The sequence below is a fragment of the Scyliorhinus canicula genome, chromosome 27 (genome assembly GCF_902713615.1).
Source record: "Scyliorhinus canicula chromosome 27, sScyCan1.1, whole genome shotgun sequence".
NCBI classification, from domain to species: domain Eukaryota; kingdom Metazoa; phylum Chordata; class Chondrichthyes; order Carcharhiniformes; family Scyliorhinidae; genus Scyliorhinus; species Scyliorhinus canicula.
The window spans coordinates 20,545,823-20,563,223 of NC_052172.1; the positions used below are offsets into that span (position 1 = coordinate 20,545,823).

At 43.5% G+C, this 17,401-nt stretch overlaps 1 protein-coding gene across 6 annotated transcripts in view; it reads left to right on the forward strand.

The window, feature by feature from the left end:
- LOC119957933 (alpha-actinin-1-like) overlaps positions 1–17,401 on the forward strand; it is a 103,770-nt gene that overhangs the window by 45,208 nt on the left and 41,161 nt on the right. For all 6 annotated transcript variants that reach the window (XM_038786147.1, XM_038786148.1, XM_038786145.1 and 3 more), the window contains exons 2-3: positions 8,149–8,263; positions 10,952–11,071. In XM_038786147.1, coding sequence (XP_038642075.1) covers positions 8,149–8,263; positions 10,952–11,071 — 235 coding nt within the window. The remainder of the gene's footprint in view (positions 1–8,148; positions 8,264–10,951; positions 11,072–17,401) is intronic.

The window sequence follows — 17,401 nt, forward strand, 5'->3', positions numbered from 1 at the left end:
TAAAATAGAAAGATGAGGCCTATGGATCATATATATGCAATAAATCTGAAATGAAATCATTGAAGCCTACTCGTGACAATAAGCGATTTTCATTTTTCATTTCAAGAGGTTGACTTTCAAACAAATTGACTTTTGCACCGAGCAGGGTTAGATATGTAAATTTTCCTGCGTCTTAATTACAGGCACTCTAGCAAATGGATATTGGAACAGTTGCTTGACTAGTTTTCTTTATGAATATATTTAAGCCATTTTTCTCTATAAAGAGATGTGGTCAGTGATGATTTGTTTTCAGCCCAAAAGTTAGAATTTATTTTTCTAAATGGTTGAGGTAATCCAGGTGGTGTTGCTTTTTGAATGTGCTTCATCTTAAATTGTTGTATTTGATTTAGCTCCTATGATCTAGTTGAAATTGTAAGGCATGTGATTTTATGTCTGAGTACAAGAATCTTTGAATTTAGGAGACAAAATTGCAGGAAAGATAAATGTAGAGGCAGCTGGTAGTGTAGGGAAATGACTCTCCATATAGTATTATGGGAGAATTGCATCCATATAGTATTATGGGAAAATTGCAACAGAATTTCTAATTATTTTCTCTTTTGGAACATGACCAAAGCAAGCAAATATTACTTTTGGGGCAGCATGGTGGCACAGTGGTTAGCATTGCTGCCTCAAGGTGCCGAGGTCCCAGGTTCGATCCTGGCTGTGGGTCACTGTCAGTGTACAGTTTGCACATTTTCCCTGTGTTTGCGTGGATTTTGCCTCCATAACCCAAAGATGTGCAGGGTAGGTGGATTGGCCATGCTAAATGGCCCTGGAAAAAAGGAAATGGGTACTCTAAATTTAAAAAACATATGAATTTTGGTGTTTTCAATGTTCCCTGCATATTGCAACTTTTGCAGAAGGTAAATTGCAAGTATTGAATGCAAAAGAAGGCTGTTTAATAGAATATAGTTTCTACTAACCTCGGATCTTGCACCTTATCATTCTGAGCTTTTTTTTGCAGATTGTGAGATTGTTCAAATTGTTTTTTCATGCAGAGCTACACAGACTAAAATCAAAGCTTTGAAAGAGAAACTGGAAAAAGTTTGTAAGCCACGTGCATGTCTGCTAATAGCTTCATTTATGCAGAACACCCCCTGTGAGACTGGTCTCTATAGCAAATACTATAATAATCTTTATTCTCACAAGTAGGCTTACATTAACAGTGCAAAGACATTACTGTGAAAATCCCCTAGTCCAGTGCCTGTTCGGGTACACAGAGGGAGAATTCAGAATGTCCAATTCACCTAACCAGCACATATTTCTCGGGACTGTGGAAGGAAACCGGAGCACCCGGAGGAAACCCACACAGACACGGGGAGAACATGCAGACTCCGCACAGACAGTGACCCAAGCCGGGAATCGAACTTGGGACCCTGGCACTGTGAAGCAACAGTGCTAACCAACTGTGCTACCGTACTGCCAATTTATACTAGTTTAGCTTGAACTCCACAGATATGGATCCACTTCATTTTAAACTTGACCTCTTCACCATCCTACAAGAACAAAAGCAAAAAAATTCAGGAACAATTGCATTATTTGACGGTCACTGCTTTTAAAACTCAATATATAGTTGCTATTTGTTTTTCCTTCAATAAGGAGCCCTCTGCTGGTTTTTGACTAGACACAGTAGTTGGGGTAGCCAAGTTGCAGTGGGTGTTTGAATTAATAATGGACATGGGCTTATGACCAATGACGTTGTGATAGAAAATAACTTTTTGTCCAAGTACCTATTTGGGCTGCTGTATATGAAAAGTTGGATCTCTGCTTAAAAAGCAAAGTTACTGACCAGAAATCTTACTATTGTACATGGCTACTGCTGAAGATTGGCATAGGTAAGAAATGGATTCCTCTTGCAGCAGTACTGGAATGGTAGTGATCATGTAGCAAATTTGGGACCGCACGGTAGCATGGTGGTTAGCATAAATGCTTCACAGCTCCAGGGTCCCAGGTTCGATTCCCGGCTGGGTCACTGTCTGTGCGGAGTCTGCACGTCCTCCCCGTGTGTGCGTGGGTTTCCTCCGGGTGCTCCGGTTTCCTCCCACAGTTCAAAGATGTGCGGGTTAGGTGGATTGGACATGCTAAATTGCCCATAGTGTCCTAAAAAGTAAGGTTAAGGGAGGGGGGGGTTGTTGGGTTACGGGTATAGGGTGGATATGTGGGTTTGAGTAGGGTGATCATGGCTCGGCACAACATCGAGGGCCGAAGGGCCTGTTCTGTGCTGTACTGTTCTATTCTATTCTATCTATAAATAGAATTATTTTTATTTTTCACATGTTTAAGCATGAACGTAATGCAATCTTTTTTAATAAATGTTAATCATAATGTTGCTGTATATGGTATCTCGGCTGTGTGCTCAAATCATTTTCAGTGGGTAAGAAAATTTTGCTGTTTGCTAACTTGGAACAATTTGTGTACAGTGCCACTGAATAGAAATAAATTGTAATTAAAATAAATTTTACACTCTTAGGAACTTAATTGGTGATCCCAGACTGATTCCAGGGATGGCGGGACTGTCTTATGAGGAGAGATTGACTAGGTTGGGATTGTTCTGAGTTCAGAAGAATGAGGGGGGAATCTCATAGAGACTTGTAACATTTTAACGGGACTAGACAGGGTAGATGCAGGGAAGATGTTACCAATGATGGGTGTGTCCACAACCAGGGGTCACAGCCTGAGGATTCAGGGTAAACCATTTTGGACAGATAGAAGGACACATTTCTTCACACAGTGGTGGTGAACCTGTGGAATTCCTTGCCACAGAAAGTAGTTGATGCTAAAATTTTGAATATATTCAAGAGGCGGCTGGATATAGCTCTTGGGGAGAATTGGATCAAAGGCTATGGGGAGAAAGCAGGATTAGTCTATTGAGTTGGATAATCAACCATGATTATGATGAATCGCGGAGCAGGCTCAAAGGGCCAAAAGCCCTCATCCTGCTCCTATCTTCTATGTATCTATATATAAATTGTCCTGTACTGTACATGTTCATAAAAGCACCTGGACATTGAATTGTACTACCTCCCCTCCTTACTAAGTCTAACCACAACCCCATAATTACCTAAACCCCCAGGGAACCATCTTTCCATAAACAAACAAAATTCCATTAGCCCTATTTAGGTAAACATAGATGGTTGGAATGTACGGCATCTACATCCCTAACCCAGGCATTTAATAGCAACAGATATATTATATTCACACAAGGCTCTATACAATTGAAGCTTATCTTTTTTCCCTCTGTCTTTGTGTAAATCATCTGAAAGACCTATCTGTCTGCTTTCTGCTCCTCTAATAGTTTCTCACCATTTAAAGCATTTTCCAGTTTATCTATCTTGGATTCAAAGAAGATGACGTCACATGCATCCACATTAAATTACATTTTGTAATAGTTTTGCCAACTCACTTGATCAGATCTATATCTTAATCATGTTGTACTTTGAAATGACCAGCGAATCAGTGGTACATCTTCTTGGTATCTTCAGCATCATTACCATTACTTTTTAGTCCCTCATAGGGTGACATGCCAATGTGGTGATGTGGCAAAAGTTTGGATTGTTGTCATCTGGAATTATGATCTGACAGCACATTCTTTAATGCCCTTTATCTAATCAAGGAATGCAAAACGGCCTTCCTAAATTTTACATGGCGCCTGAACACTGCACTTCCGGGTGTGGGTGTGTACATGTTTTTACACTCTTTAGGAACTTAATTGGTGATCTCAGCACTTAAGAATTTTTTGAGTGGAAACTGAAAAGTCTAGGTGTTGATGAAATAAGCAAATGATCATTCTAGTTGTCTGTTTGAGTAATTGGCTTGAATTTGCTACATTTTCTCTGAACAAAAATGGCAGCTCCCATTGAATGTAACTGCATAGAGATTTACCTTGAATGTGGTTCAAAGGGCTGGTGAGGATTGTTTGGAGGACTGAAGTTCTGACATGGTGTTTGTTCCTTGCAGTTGAATTCCAGCTGTAGAACCGTGTTCACTTTAAGCTCCGTTAAATTTTGATCTCATTGTTTTACTTACCACACGTCTAACTCCATTCTGTTCCTTCAAATCTTCCCCTGCCACTCAATTCCTGGTGATAATGTTGAAGGAAAGAGGAAGTGAAGTTTTTATAAGTGAGATTCTGGATGAAAAGTCCCGTCCCTCTTCTATCATGAGGCCTTGCCATACCTGGGATTTATAGCAAGATCGTCTCCAACTTCCTCCTCTTTTCTCTAATCCACATACCCATGCTTGCCCTTGACTCAGCTCTGCCTTTAAAAAAAATGTTTTTTTAAATCAACCCTTCTGCCAGCTTGGCTCAATGATGCATGATTGATCTGGTTGTTCACAGCCAGATTTATCATGATTTTCTTCAAAATACATAGAACATAGAACAGTACAGCACAGAACAGGCCCTTCGGCCCTCAATGTTGTGCCGAGCCATGATCACCCTACTCAAACCCACGTATCCACCCTATACCCGTAACCCAACAACCTCCCCCTTAACCTTACTTTTATAAGGACACTACGGGCAATTTAGCATGGACAATCCACCTAACCCGCACATCTTTGGACTGTGGGAGGAAACCGGAGCACCCGGAGGAAACCCACGCACACGGGGTGGACGTGCAGACTCCACACAGACAGTGACCCAGCCGGGAATCGAACCTGGGGCCCTGGAGCTGTGAAGCATTTATGCTAACCACCATGCTACCCTGCTGCCCTAAATACAGTATTGCTATTTCCTATCCCAGGCAAGCGCAGTTCCACAACTTTCTCAATTCCCTTGGCCCCCTCCCCTAATGCTGGGTTTAAGCAAATTTATGGGGTTCTGTCTTTGGCCACCTAATAATAGTAATCTTTATTGTCACAAGTAGGCTTACATTAACACTGCAATGAAATTACTGAAAAGTCCCTGGTCACCACCTTCTGGCACCTGTTCGGGTACACTGAGGGAGAATTCAGAATGTCCAAATTGCCTAATAGCACGTCTTTCGAGACTTGTGGGAGGAAGCCGGAGCACCCGGAGGAAATCCATGCAGACATGGGGAGAATGTGCAGATGCCATACAGACAGTGACCCAAGCCGGGAATCGATCCAGAAGCTGTGAAGCAAAAGTGCTACCCACTGTGCTACAGTCTGCCTAATAAACCTGGAATACTTTTTTTTTTTACCTCCAATTGCATTTGTTTTTAAAAAAACACAATATATAAATGCAAATTGGTACTTATACTTTTTTTTTAAATTTAGAGTACCCAATTCTTTTTCCCAATTAAGGGGCAATTTGGTGTGGCCAATCCACCTACCCTACACATCTTTGAGGGGCGAGACCCACACAGGCACAAGGAGAATGTGCAAAATCCACATGGAAAAGGCCCGGATCGAACCCGGGTCCTTGGTGCCATGAGGCAGCAGTGCTAGCCACTGCATCACCGTACCACCCTAGGAACTTTTACTTTAAACCTAAAGTTTAGGTTCCATTTTTAAATATTGTCAGTGGTCAAAATTGCTGCGGAATGGCATAGAAATCTTCCACTTCCTGCAGTATGGCAACTGCTAGTCACCGCAGACCATGTTGACCTCTAGCATTATACCAGCTAGTTCAAAGTGGTGTGAACAATTGGTTTAGATTTCCAGGAGGGTGGTGCAATGTGCACTGAAAAAAGTCAGGGGCGTTACTTGTAAGAGTTGTCCCGTTGGTCAAAAAATTTTGGTGGGTGGCGCAGTGGTTAGTATTGCTGTCTCATGGCACTGAGGATCCCACAACCCAAATATGTGCAACCCAAAGATGTGCAGGGTATGTGGGTTAGCTGTGCTAAATTGCCCCTTAATTGGGGAAAAAATAATTGGGTGCTCTTATCCTGTTTGTTTTTCTTATTTTTGCAATTCTTGGGACTGTTCTAACTGTTGAGACATAAATGGTCATGCATATTGATCAGTTTCCTGTACAGCCATTTAGTACATAAAACTGATAGAAAGATGCTAATTGTGTACTATTGATTTGTAATTGGTACTGATCTGAGGTTACAGAAATAAATGAAAACCATTCTGAGACTCCAGTCTGCAGCTCTAGCCAAAAATAATCAACCGTGGAACTGTGCAAAGACTGTAGGATTAAAATTGTTTTCAAAAAGTACTTGCCCCAAGTGGAAAGTTGTACAAAACGGTAGACCTTGGTTAAATGAGTTTCTGTTTCCATAGAACTGTTGTGTATTTAACTGTGGTAACCTATAATTAAGTGGCAACAATGGTTAACGGCTGTTGAGATGGAAATATTTCTATTGTGAAAGATTTATGGTACAGATGTTGGCGCTCAGTTACCATCTTTTATTTTTTTTAAAAGGTGGAGGCACTGGAGAGGGTCTAAAGTCCGTGTGCCCCCCCCCCCCCCCCCCAAGGCTAGTAACAACTGCGGTATTATACCTATAGGAAATAAACCAGCTTAATGTCTTGATTTTTTACTAGAAAGAGAAAGCTTATTAAGTATTGAGATTTTGATAGCGTAGACAATTTTTATCTGTGGTAAGACATGGAGGTGCTCAATGTAAGATAATCACTAAGAAATCAGGCGAAGAATTTGGGAGAAACCTTAGCCAGAGAATGTTTATAAGCACAATGAGAGGGAACAAAATAGTGTCATGCTGATGGTTAGTTGGGAAGAATTGAGGTGGCTTTGAGTGAAACATAAGCCCTGGCTTAGCCTGATTGTGCCAAATAGCCCGTTTCTGTCCTAGAATCCATAAAATTCCTACAGTGCAGAAGGTGACCATTCGGCCCATGACTCTTAACAACCCTCCAAAAGTGCACCATATCTAGGCCCACTCTCTTGCATCAGCCCTGTAACCCCATGCATTTATCATGGCCAATTCACCTAACTGTACACATCTTTGCTCTGTGGGAGGAAGCAACCACGTGGATGCTGGGAGAGTGTGCCAACTTTACACAATCACCCAAAGCTGGAATCTAACTGGAGTCCCTTTTGCTGAGGCCGCAGTGCTCACCTTTGTTCCACCGTGCCCTCTGTATATTGTGTGTATTGACATTACTTTCCTCTTTGATGTGAAGACATTTTGGTCTTCGAGGTGAATCAAGCTTATAAACCAGGGAGCTATTTCCATCCTGTTCTTTGTGAATGTCCCACTACATTTCTGTGGATCATTAGTCTCCAGTAGCACCATTGCAAATTATGAAATTAAACCCGCTAGGAAATATTACCATTCAAGCAGGTGAAATATGGCTGAAACCTAACTTGTCTTTCTTGAAGAAAACTGACCTTTCGTATTACTTCTGGCCTACACATGACTCCTGCCTTGCACCTTAGATTAATTTCTGCCCTCGAAGTGTCTTAGCAAGATGATCTTTATTATTGTCACAAGTAGGCTTACATTGCAATGAAGTTACTGTGAAAATGAAAATAAACTACACCCACTTGTTCACCTTACCTGCTAGGTACACCCTCCAGTAAAGTCACTCACTTTCATTAATCTGTGACTGTCAAATATGATTAAGTGCCCAATTACCACAACATTTCTATCAATTCTAACATTTTTCCTGCTACTGAGAGGCTGACTGGCCCATGACTCCCTATTCTTCCTCGCTTGCCTGAAAAGTGGAGTCCTATTTGCTACCTTCTAATCAACCGGTTCCGTTCTAGAATGTGGAGAATTCTCAAAGATCAAACGAGTACATCCACGATCTCTGTAGCTGCCTCTTGAAATCTTAGATTGCAGGCCATCGTGTAACATATTAAATGCAAGTGGAGGGCAGTAATTGGGGTTTCATTTGAGCATGTTGAAATTGAAATGGTTGAGTTACAAGATGTCTGCTGATTGTTTCATTTTATAAATAAATGTAAAATTGAATAAAGATTGATTCCAATGCTATTGATTTCCAATGCTATCCTTCACCAGTTGGCGCCCCAGACCCCCATCTACTTCAGCATGTGTTTTGCCTTTTAGTTCTATTTGAGGCAGCAGCACCCAGAAATTCCTAACTTTCCCTAGTCCCTTGGGTCATCATTATGTCCAGAATGCTTGTGTCCTCTACTCTGAAGACCAAAATATTTGTTTAATGTCTGTCAATTCTTTATTCTTCATTATAAATGTTTTGTTTGCTTTGCAGACATTTACAGCATGGTGCAACTCACATCTGCGGAAGGCAGGGACACAGATTGAAGTAATTGAAGAAGATTTCAGAGATGGACTTAAACTTATGCTGCTACTGGAGGTGATTTCAGGTGAGGGAGTGCAAGCTGTGCCAAGGCAAGCTCTTTTTGAAAAAAACTTTCAGGGCCAGCATGTCTTTTCACTCAAAGATAAAGGAGTGTCTGTTTGCCACTTTTAAAAAAAAGATAGTCACAATTTTTTCCTAACCCATGGCACTTTGAAATATATCTTTTTATTAGCTTCCTCCCAACCGATCTAAAACTAAGGTTGATATTCTGAGGGAATTCGCTTGATATGCATAGTTAAATCATGCCTCGGCTAGTTACATTCTCATGTTTGCGCCATTAGGCCTAATTGTTTCAAGTTCAAAGGATGTGAGCATTCCTGTTTAAGCAAAATTTAATCAGCAGCAAAGGATGCTAAAACTCAATCTTCAAATATACATGCATGATATTTTTTTAAATAAGTTTAGAGTGCCCAATTCATTTTCTCAAATTAAGGGGCAATTTAACATGGCCAATCCACCTAGCCTGCACGTTGTGGGGGTGAAACCCACGCAGACACGTGGAGAATGTGCAAACTCCACATGGACAGTGACTCGGAGCCAGGATCGAACCTGGGACCTCGGTGCCATGAGACAGCAGTGCTAACCACAGTGCTGCCCTGACATGATTTTATTGTCATACAACTATTTACTCAAGTTTTGTCTGAGTCTCTGAAGCACCAACATCATAAACTTGCATTCCATGATCACTTAATTACTGATACAATGCTGTCTTTGCCTTATTGACCTCTGCCTGTCTCTTGGCCAGGTCGGCTCCAATGTCCTGATATATCCCAACACTATTAACTTCCCAACTGCAGTCCTGACTCCCTGGCAGAATCGCCATCGCAACCTCCAACGGCACAATCTGGTCACTGGTTGGATAACACCGTTTCCACCTCTTGAATCATCACTCCTTGTGCCTCCAAGCACCTCTCCACCTGATCCATGGTCCTGCGAAGAGCTGCTACTGTCCCCGAAATCTCACTTGACCAGTCCCCCTACATCTTGCGTTACTGTCAAAATTCCTCCTTGATGAAACTCTTCAACTGCTCCATCTGTGGTTTTGCCGTCAACGATGACCCTTCCCCCTCCGCCATCTTCCCACCTTGTGCTGTGCCTCGAGTCTCCTCCAACTCTTGGGCTTCCTTTGACTAACCGTAGACATTCCAAACCATGTAGACATTCCAATCCGGGGAGAACGAAGTACCCTCCACTTTCATAGAACATAGAACAGTACAGCACAGAACAGGCCCTTCGGCCCTTGATGTTGTGCCGAGCAATGATCACCCTACTCAAACCCACGTATCCACCCTATACCCGTAACCCAACAAACCCCCCCCCCCCCCCCCCCCCCGTTCGATCCCGGCTCTGGGTCACTGTCCGTGTGGAGTTTGCACATTCTCCCCGTGTTTGCGTGGGTTTCGCCTGCACAATCCAAAGATGTGCAGGGTAGGTGGATTGGCCACGTTAAATTGCCCCTTAATTGGAAAAATGAATTGGGTGCTCTAAATTTATTTTTTAAAAGTCTACTCGCGAATTGACTGTGTTGAGCAGGGCGTTAATCCCGAGGGTGAAGGGGGTTGAGTACTCTGCCATTGCGGTCTTGGACCATGCCCTGCATTGGGTGGACCTGTGACTGGGGGCGGAGCGGGGGCAGCGCCCTCTCTGGAGACTGGATGTGGGGATGCTAGCGGATGAGGAGGAGCATTCAGAACTATGTGATAACGAATGACACGGGAAATAACAGTGGCAGCGGTTTGGGAGGCTATGAAGGCGGTCATCAGGGGAGAGTTAATCTCTATTCCACAGAGAAGAGGGAGAGGCAGGTGGGAGAGTTACTTGGGGTAGACGGGAAGTACACGGAGGCCCCCGACGGGGGGCTGCTAAAGGAGCGCCAGAGATTACAGGCAGAGTTTGATATGTTAACCACGGGGAAGGTGGAGGCACAGTTGAGGGAAGTGAAAGGGGCAGAGAAAGCCAGTAGGAAGCGGACGCACCAACTTCGCAGGAGGGAGGGATAAGGAAGGTAACACTGTGTTGAGCCCAGAGGGATAAGGAAAGTAACACGGTGTTGAGCCCAGAGAGGATCAGTGAAGTCTTCAAGGAGTTTTATGGGAAGCTGTACGAGTCAGAACCCCTGAGGGGAGGGGAAGGGATGAAGCAATTTTTGGATCGAGTGAGGTTCCTGATGGTGGACGAGGAGCAGGTGGAGGGACTGGGGGCTCTGATTAAGTTGGAGGTAGTTAAGGGACTGGCAAATATGCAGTCGGGCAAGTCCCCCGGTCCGGATGGCATCCCTGTAGAATTTTATAAGAAATTTTCGGAGCTACTGAGCCCACTCCTGCTAAGACCTTTAACGAGGCAAAGGAGACAGGTGGGGCTGGTTTAGCTCACTAGGCTAAATCGCTGACCTTTAAAGCAGGCCAGCAGCACGGTTGATATAATGTGTACTTTCGTTTTGTATAATGATAGCAGCCACCTTGTTTTAAATATTTTTTGTTTATTTCTTTATGTAAAAATTTTGGTTGAGAAAAGCTTTAATAAAAACAATTTAAAAATCTATGCAAGTTAATCATTGTACCATCAAATGGACAATCTAAAGTTTTCTTTGTCAATGCAAGTACCGTTGTTTCACTGTAATCACAATACCAAGCAAGTTCTCAGAATTTCATGTTAAGTAAAGGGAAATATGCAAACATTTGTACCTTTTTAGGAGAGCGGCTACCTAAACCAGAGCGTGGGAAAATGAGGGTGCATAAAATAAACAATGTCAACAAAGCGTTGGATTTTATTGCAAGCAAGGGAGTGAAGCTGGTCTCCATTGGAGCAGAAGGTAAGAAAAAGTATTTAAATGTATATAATTTGCCCATGAGTTTTAAACAAGTTGCATGAAGTTGGATGTGTTTTTTTTTCAGCAAAGGTGTTTCTTGATAGTTAACTGGGAATTGGCCATGCAGTCCAGACAATGGGGTCTGGGGCTTGACAACCATTTTGATGAATACCAGTTTTAACCATAGCATACCACTTGATTTTTGGTTATAGATAGCTTATCCCATTTCTTTTTCCATTTTAGTTCTCCCACTCTGATCGTTCTGGTATCTTATTGTCACTGGCAAGGCCAGTATTTTTGCCTATTCCTAATTGCTCTTGGATGATGGTGAGCTTTTGACTTGAACCACTGCAGTGAAGGCCAGCACGGTAGCACAGTGGTTAGCAGTTCCAAGGTCACGGTTCAATTCCTGCGGAGTCTGCACGTTCTCCCTGTGTCTGTGTGGATTTCCTCCGGGTGCTCCGTTTTCCTCCTACAGTTCAAAGATGTGCAGGTTGGGTAGATTGCCCATGTCCATAAAGGTCGGGCAGACCCACAATCCTCAGATTCTGTCGCCTGGATCTGTTTTACATGTCTTCCATGTTGGCTCGCAGACCCTTGTTGGTCTCTATCACCTTCCGCAACTCCTTCCCCATCGAGGTGAGTTGATCACTGCTGCGATAATACCTCTTCCTTCAGTATCTCACCGTGCTCCCGCACCTCTGCTGCTGCACTTGATACCACTGCCCTCACCGGGGCAATCGCCTCCTCCACCAGCACTTTCAATACTGCCCCCATCTCTTTCTTCTTCTTCTTCCCTTCCAAATGCTTTGTGAACTGTTTTTCATGTTCCACAGCCATCACCGTGGTCATTTCTTCTGTGAGCAATGCTGCCTCCCCTGGTGCTCCAGTCTCCACTTTCCTTAGTTCCTGCACTGACTTTTCCACTCACCGGCGAACTTTCGTTAACCCCTTTTTCACGGCTGTTTTTTCCCCCCAAACTTGGACTTTTCTCCTCCCTGTGCCTTTTTACAGCTTTTTCAGCCTCCGTTGCCCTCGGGACCGGGTGTTAAATCTCCAAAATTTCTATTCCTGAGCGGGAGCCCGCCATTGTGTGGCTGCCTCCCATCCGCTGTCCCCGAGTGCAAAAGAGATTTACCAGGATGTTGCCTGGTATGGAGGGTATTAGCTATGCGGAGAGGTTGAATAAACTTGGTTTGTTCTCACTGGAACGAAGGAGGATGAGGGATGACCTGATGGTGGTCTACAAAATTGAGAGACATATAGTCAGACTTTTTCCCAGGGTAGAGGGGTCAATTACTAGGGGGCATAGGTTTAAGGTGTGAGGGGTACGGTTTAGAGGAAATGTACGAGGTAAGGTTTTTTTTTTTGTTTTAACGCCTAGTGTAGTGGGTGTCTGGAACTCTGCTGGAGGAGGTGGTGGAAGCAGGGACGATTGTGACATTTAAGGGGCATCTTGACAAATACATGAATAGGATGGGAATAGAAGGATACGGACCCCGGAAGTGTAGAAGATTTTAGTTTAGACGGGCAGCATGCTCGGCGCAGGTTTGGGGGGCCGAAGGGCCTGTTCATGTGCTGTACTTTTCTTTGTTCTTCGGTGCAATAACCATCACTCGGGAAGGTTTTGAATAAACTAATATGATTAAAGGCACTTGGGTCTCTGGGACCTGATTGCCTGCACTAGGGTGTTAAAGGAGGTGATGGCAGAGATAGTGGATGCATTGGTTATGATATTTCAAAATTCCCTGGATTCTGGAACAGTTCTGGTGGATTAGGAACACTCTAATGTGACGCTCTTTTCAAAAGAGGAGAGAGAGGCAAAAAGTAGGAAACTATAGACCGGTTAGCTTGACCTCTGGTGGGGAAGTTGGTGGAATCAATCATTGACTGAAAATTTGGAAAGGCAAAACACAATCCAGCATTGTCAGCGTGAAGGGCAAGTCATGCTTGACAAACTTGGAAGTTCTTTGAGGACGTAACCAGCAAGGTGGATAATGGGGAACCTATGGATGTGGTATATCTAGACTTACAAAAAATCGTTTGACAAGATGCCGCATAAAAGACTGCTCCAGAAGGTGATATACAGGTGATTGGGGGTAGAGTACTAGGTTGGATTGAAGACTGGCTGACTGAGAAAGCAGAGGGTCGGGATAAATGGGTCCTTCACTAGTTGGTGAACTGTAACTAGTTGGGTGTCGCAGAGGTCAGTCCTTGGACCTTGATTGTCTACAATCTATGTAAATTATCTGCAAGCAGGGACAGTGTAACATAGTAAAATTTGCGGATGAAACTATAATAGGTGGGAAAGCAGGCAGTGAAAAGGGGACAGAGTTTACAGATGGACATAGGCCAGGAGAATGGGACAAAATTTGGCAGATGGCGTTTAATGTGGATAAGTGCAAGGTTATCCATTTGACCAAAAAAGTAGAAAGGCAAATGGACGGCGGGCGGGAGGCAGCTGTGCGTTGGAGGGCTCTAGTTCGGGAACAGCATTGTCGAGGGGTAATGCGCGGTCCTGAGGCAGCAAAAGTCAGGAGACAGCACAGGGAGGGGAAATGTCGAAGATCAGCAAAGAAACGGCCATGAAAAAAGCGGGTTGAAAGTCCGTCGGAGTGCAAAGGTCACCGCGGGGTCAGCAAAGAAAATGGAGGCTGGAGCACCAGCGGAGGCCGCATTGCTTACGGCTGAAGAAATTACTAAGGTGATGGCCATGCAAGTCGAGAGTCAGTTTACAAAACACTTGGAGGTAATGAGGAAGGAGATGGGGGCGGTTTTGAAAGCGCTGGTGGAGGAGGCGATTACCCCGGTGAGGACGGCAGTGGCGAGCGCAGTGGCGAGCGCAGTGGCGGAGGTGCGGGAACATGGTGAGGCGCTGAAGGAAGTGGAAGAGACATTACTGCAGCACAGTGAACAACTTACCTCGATGGGGAAGGAGATGTGGAAGGTGATAGAGATCAACAAGGATCTGCGAGGTAAAATGGGAGACCTGGAAAACAGATCCAGGCGACAGAATTTGAGGATTGTGGGGCTGCCCGAAGGAGTGGAAGGACAGAGGCCGACTGAGTATTTTGCCACGATGTTGGCGATCCCTCCTGTTATGAGCTGGATCAGGCTCATCGGTCGTTGAGGCCTGTACCAAAGGCGAGTGAGCTGCCAAGGGTAGTGACTCTCTGCTTCCGTACGTACAGTGTGAAGGAGAAGGTCCTGTGCTGGGCTAAGCAGAAGCGGGTGGTGCAGTGGACTAGAGCTGGTATAAAAGTAACCTTTTACTGAATTTTTACTCTACCGCACTGTCACTCCACCACACTATGGACCAGTGAGTTCCACAAATTCAACACCTTCTGCGAGTAGTTCCTCCTCATCTCAGTTTTAAATCTACCACCTCTCAACCTTTATCTGTGACCTCTCAATTAATCAAGCCCTACAAGGGGAACTTTTGGTCTGTTTACTTTATCAATCATTTTTAGATAATTTGCCTTTCTATTTTTTTTTATAAATGTTTTTATTCTCCATTTTCACATTTTCCTTCCAAATTTACACCCCACCAACAAGCAGTAAACAGTAACAGATACAAAGTCTTAACATCAACAACGATCCCATCCTCCCACCAGCCCAATCAACAGCCCACCTGTCAATATCTGCATCAAATTAAACCAGGGGTGGGCAAACTACGGCCCGCGGGCCGCATGCGGCCGCCAAAGGTATTTCTGCGGCCCACCAAGTCATTAAAAAAATAAAAAATAAAATTTTTTTTTTTTTTTTTAAACTTTTTTTTTTTTTAAATTTTTTTTTAAAGGTTAATGGGGGGGGGGGGGCTGTTGGGTTACTTACTGGTATAGGGTGGATACGTTGACTTGAGTAGGGTGATCATTGCTCGGCACAACGTCGAGGGCCGAAGGGCCTGTTCTGTGCTGTACTGTTCTATGTTCTATATGAGGCGCCCAGAATCATAACCGGGTGAAGTAATTATTTTACTTAATATACTATGCGGCCCTTTGTGAATTGTGAATTTCTGAATGTGGCCCTTGCACGGAAAAGTTTGCCCACCCCTGAATTAAACAAACCCGCCCACGGTGGGAAAAACAACAAAGGCGAAAAAGAGAAAGGAGTCCGGAATCGCCCATGGTCACCATTAACCTATAGAGTTCTCTCCCTCTTCTCTTCTCTCTCCCCCCCCCCCCCCCCCCCCCCCCCCCCCCCCCCCCTCCCCCTCCTTAAACCGGCCAGCGTGGAGGGCTCCGTCCAGGTCTCTTTCCCCCTTGCCCGGCCCCAGAAAAAACCCAGAAGTCCCCTTTAGCACACACAACCCGCATACTCACCCACACCCCAAAGAACCCTCATTATGACGGAAAGTCCCATTTCTTCCCTGCTCCAAATATATACAACGTTGGCTCCTATAGCCCATACACCAGCGCACAATGGGGAAAAAAAATAGTCATGAGGCTACATCGTTACATGACCATTTCTCAATTCTGCCAGTCCTTCTGCCTTCGCCATCCCAAAATAAAAGTCCTTGAACTTGTAGGTCACCCTCAGCTTCGCTGGATATACAATGCTAGCCACTGTGCTGCCTCTAGTTGTGCAATTTTTATGAAATTCCCAACTAAAATTGAAAACACAACTTGCTAAAAGTTAGACATAACATCGCTATTGTACTTGACTGAATTATTGATGTATGTTATGCACAATATTGGTATCTAGTTTAGCTAATAGAACCTTTTTATAGCTGTAACCTTTTACTGAATTTTTATAGTTAGGTAATTTCCAAATAAAATAGAAACAAAGTGGAAAGAGGAGAAAAGTTACTTGTCTCACATGATCATTCAGGGAGCTTAGTTCTATTTGACTACTGTTCAAAGATTTGAGCTGCTGACGCCATTAATTAAAATGGGTGTTGAATTTATACCTCCTGCATATCGGTGAGGAATGTGCTCTGGCGGCTTAACTATTCACCATGCTGATTGATGGCAGTTTCTGTTGCCTAGAAACCAGTTGATGCATCCACTCTTCAAAGCCGTTTCTCTGGCAATCAGCTGGAACATACTGTAGCCTGTGACTTTCTCGTAACGGCAACTGTTGGGAAAGCTGGTTAATATCGTACGAGCGCTTAAGATTATTCCGGTTTTGACATCAAGTTAAATCTCAAGCTATTATTGGTTATTGGAACATTTTCACAGAAATTCAAACCTGTGACTTCCAGGTCCTATTTACTGCAAACTTTGAATAAATTGAACTCCAAGTGGAGTGTGTACCTGCAATGGTGAATTATTAGATCCAGGTTATGATTAAGTTACAGCTGTAAAATGTCAGCCAAGAGAACAAAGTAATCTGATATCTTAATATAATAATTTAACGGTGATTTATTGACAAAATATTTTGGACAAAAAAGTAATATCTCATGTCCGGATACTTGATTGGAAAGGGATTTCTATAACGACTGTCTCTTAGCAGTGTTATAAAGGAAGTTAGATCTAGAGTTTTTAGCATATTGTGCAAACTAAATATAAAGTTTGCAGTTCAGCCCCGACTGCAGTATTATCCATTTCTGGGCATCATGCTTTCGGAAGGATGTGAAGGCTTTTAAAGAGGGTACAGAGGAAATCTACTAAAATCCAGTTATGAATTTATTTATGTGGCTAGAAATTTGATATAAAATCATGATTTGGTTTAGATAATTAAGCTACTTCTAATGGCTGAAGTATCGATGATCAAGGGTGCCAGTTTTTGTGGTTGACAAAGGAACCAGGATGGTGAGAAAGTGAAACGTTTTTATGCAAATGTTAGGATTTGGGGTGTACTGCCTTGTAGGGTTGTTCTTGTAGCTACAGCGCCAGGCAGGGTATTGATCTAAAATTTTAAGGATATTGCTTCAACAATGCAAATAAATCCCACTTTTGGAGCCAGAATCAAGAGTTTTCTTCTAATTCTAATCCAATGAAGATGCAAAAGACTTTTTGGGTATAATGCAAACATTTTTTCCTATTGTTGTGCTGCATACCAATGTTTAACAATCCTTCTGGAGAGCCTGCTTTTCTCTCCTCGACAAGGTTCTTCATAAAACATCTGGTTCTTTCCTGCAAGGATGTTCTCCTTCATCAAGGATGAATCATAGAATTTGCAGTGCGGAAGGAGGCCATTCAGCTCATTGAGTCTGTACCAGCCCTTTGAAAGACCACCCTACTTAAGCCCACGCCTCCACCGTTTCCCAATAACCCCACCTAACCTTTTTTGGACACTAAGGGCAATTTAGCATGGCCAATCCACCTAACCTTCATCTTTGGACTGTGGGAGGAAACCGGAGCACCTGGAGGAAACCCACTCAGACACCGA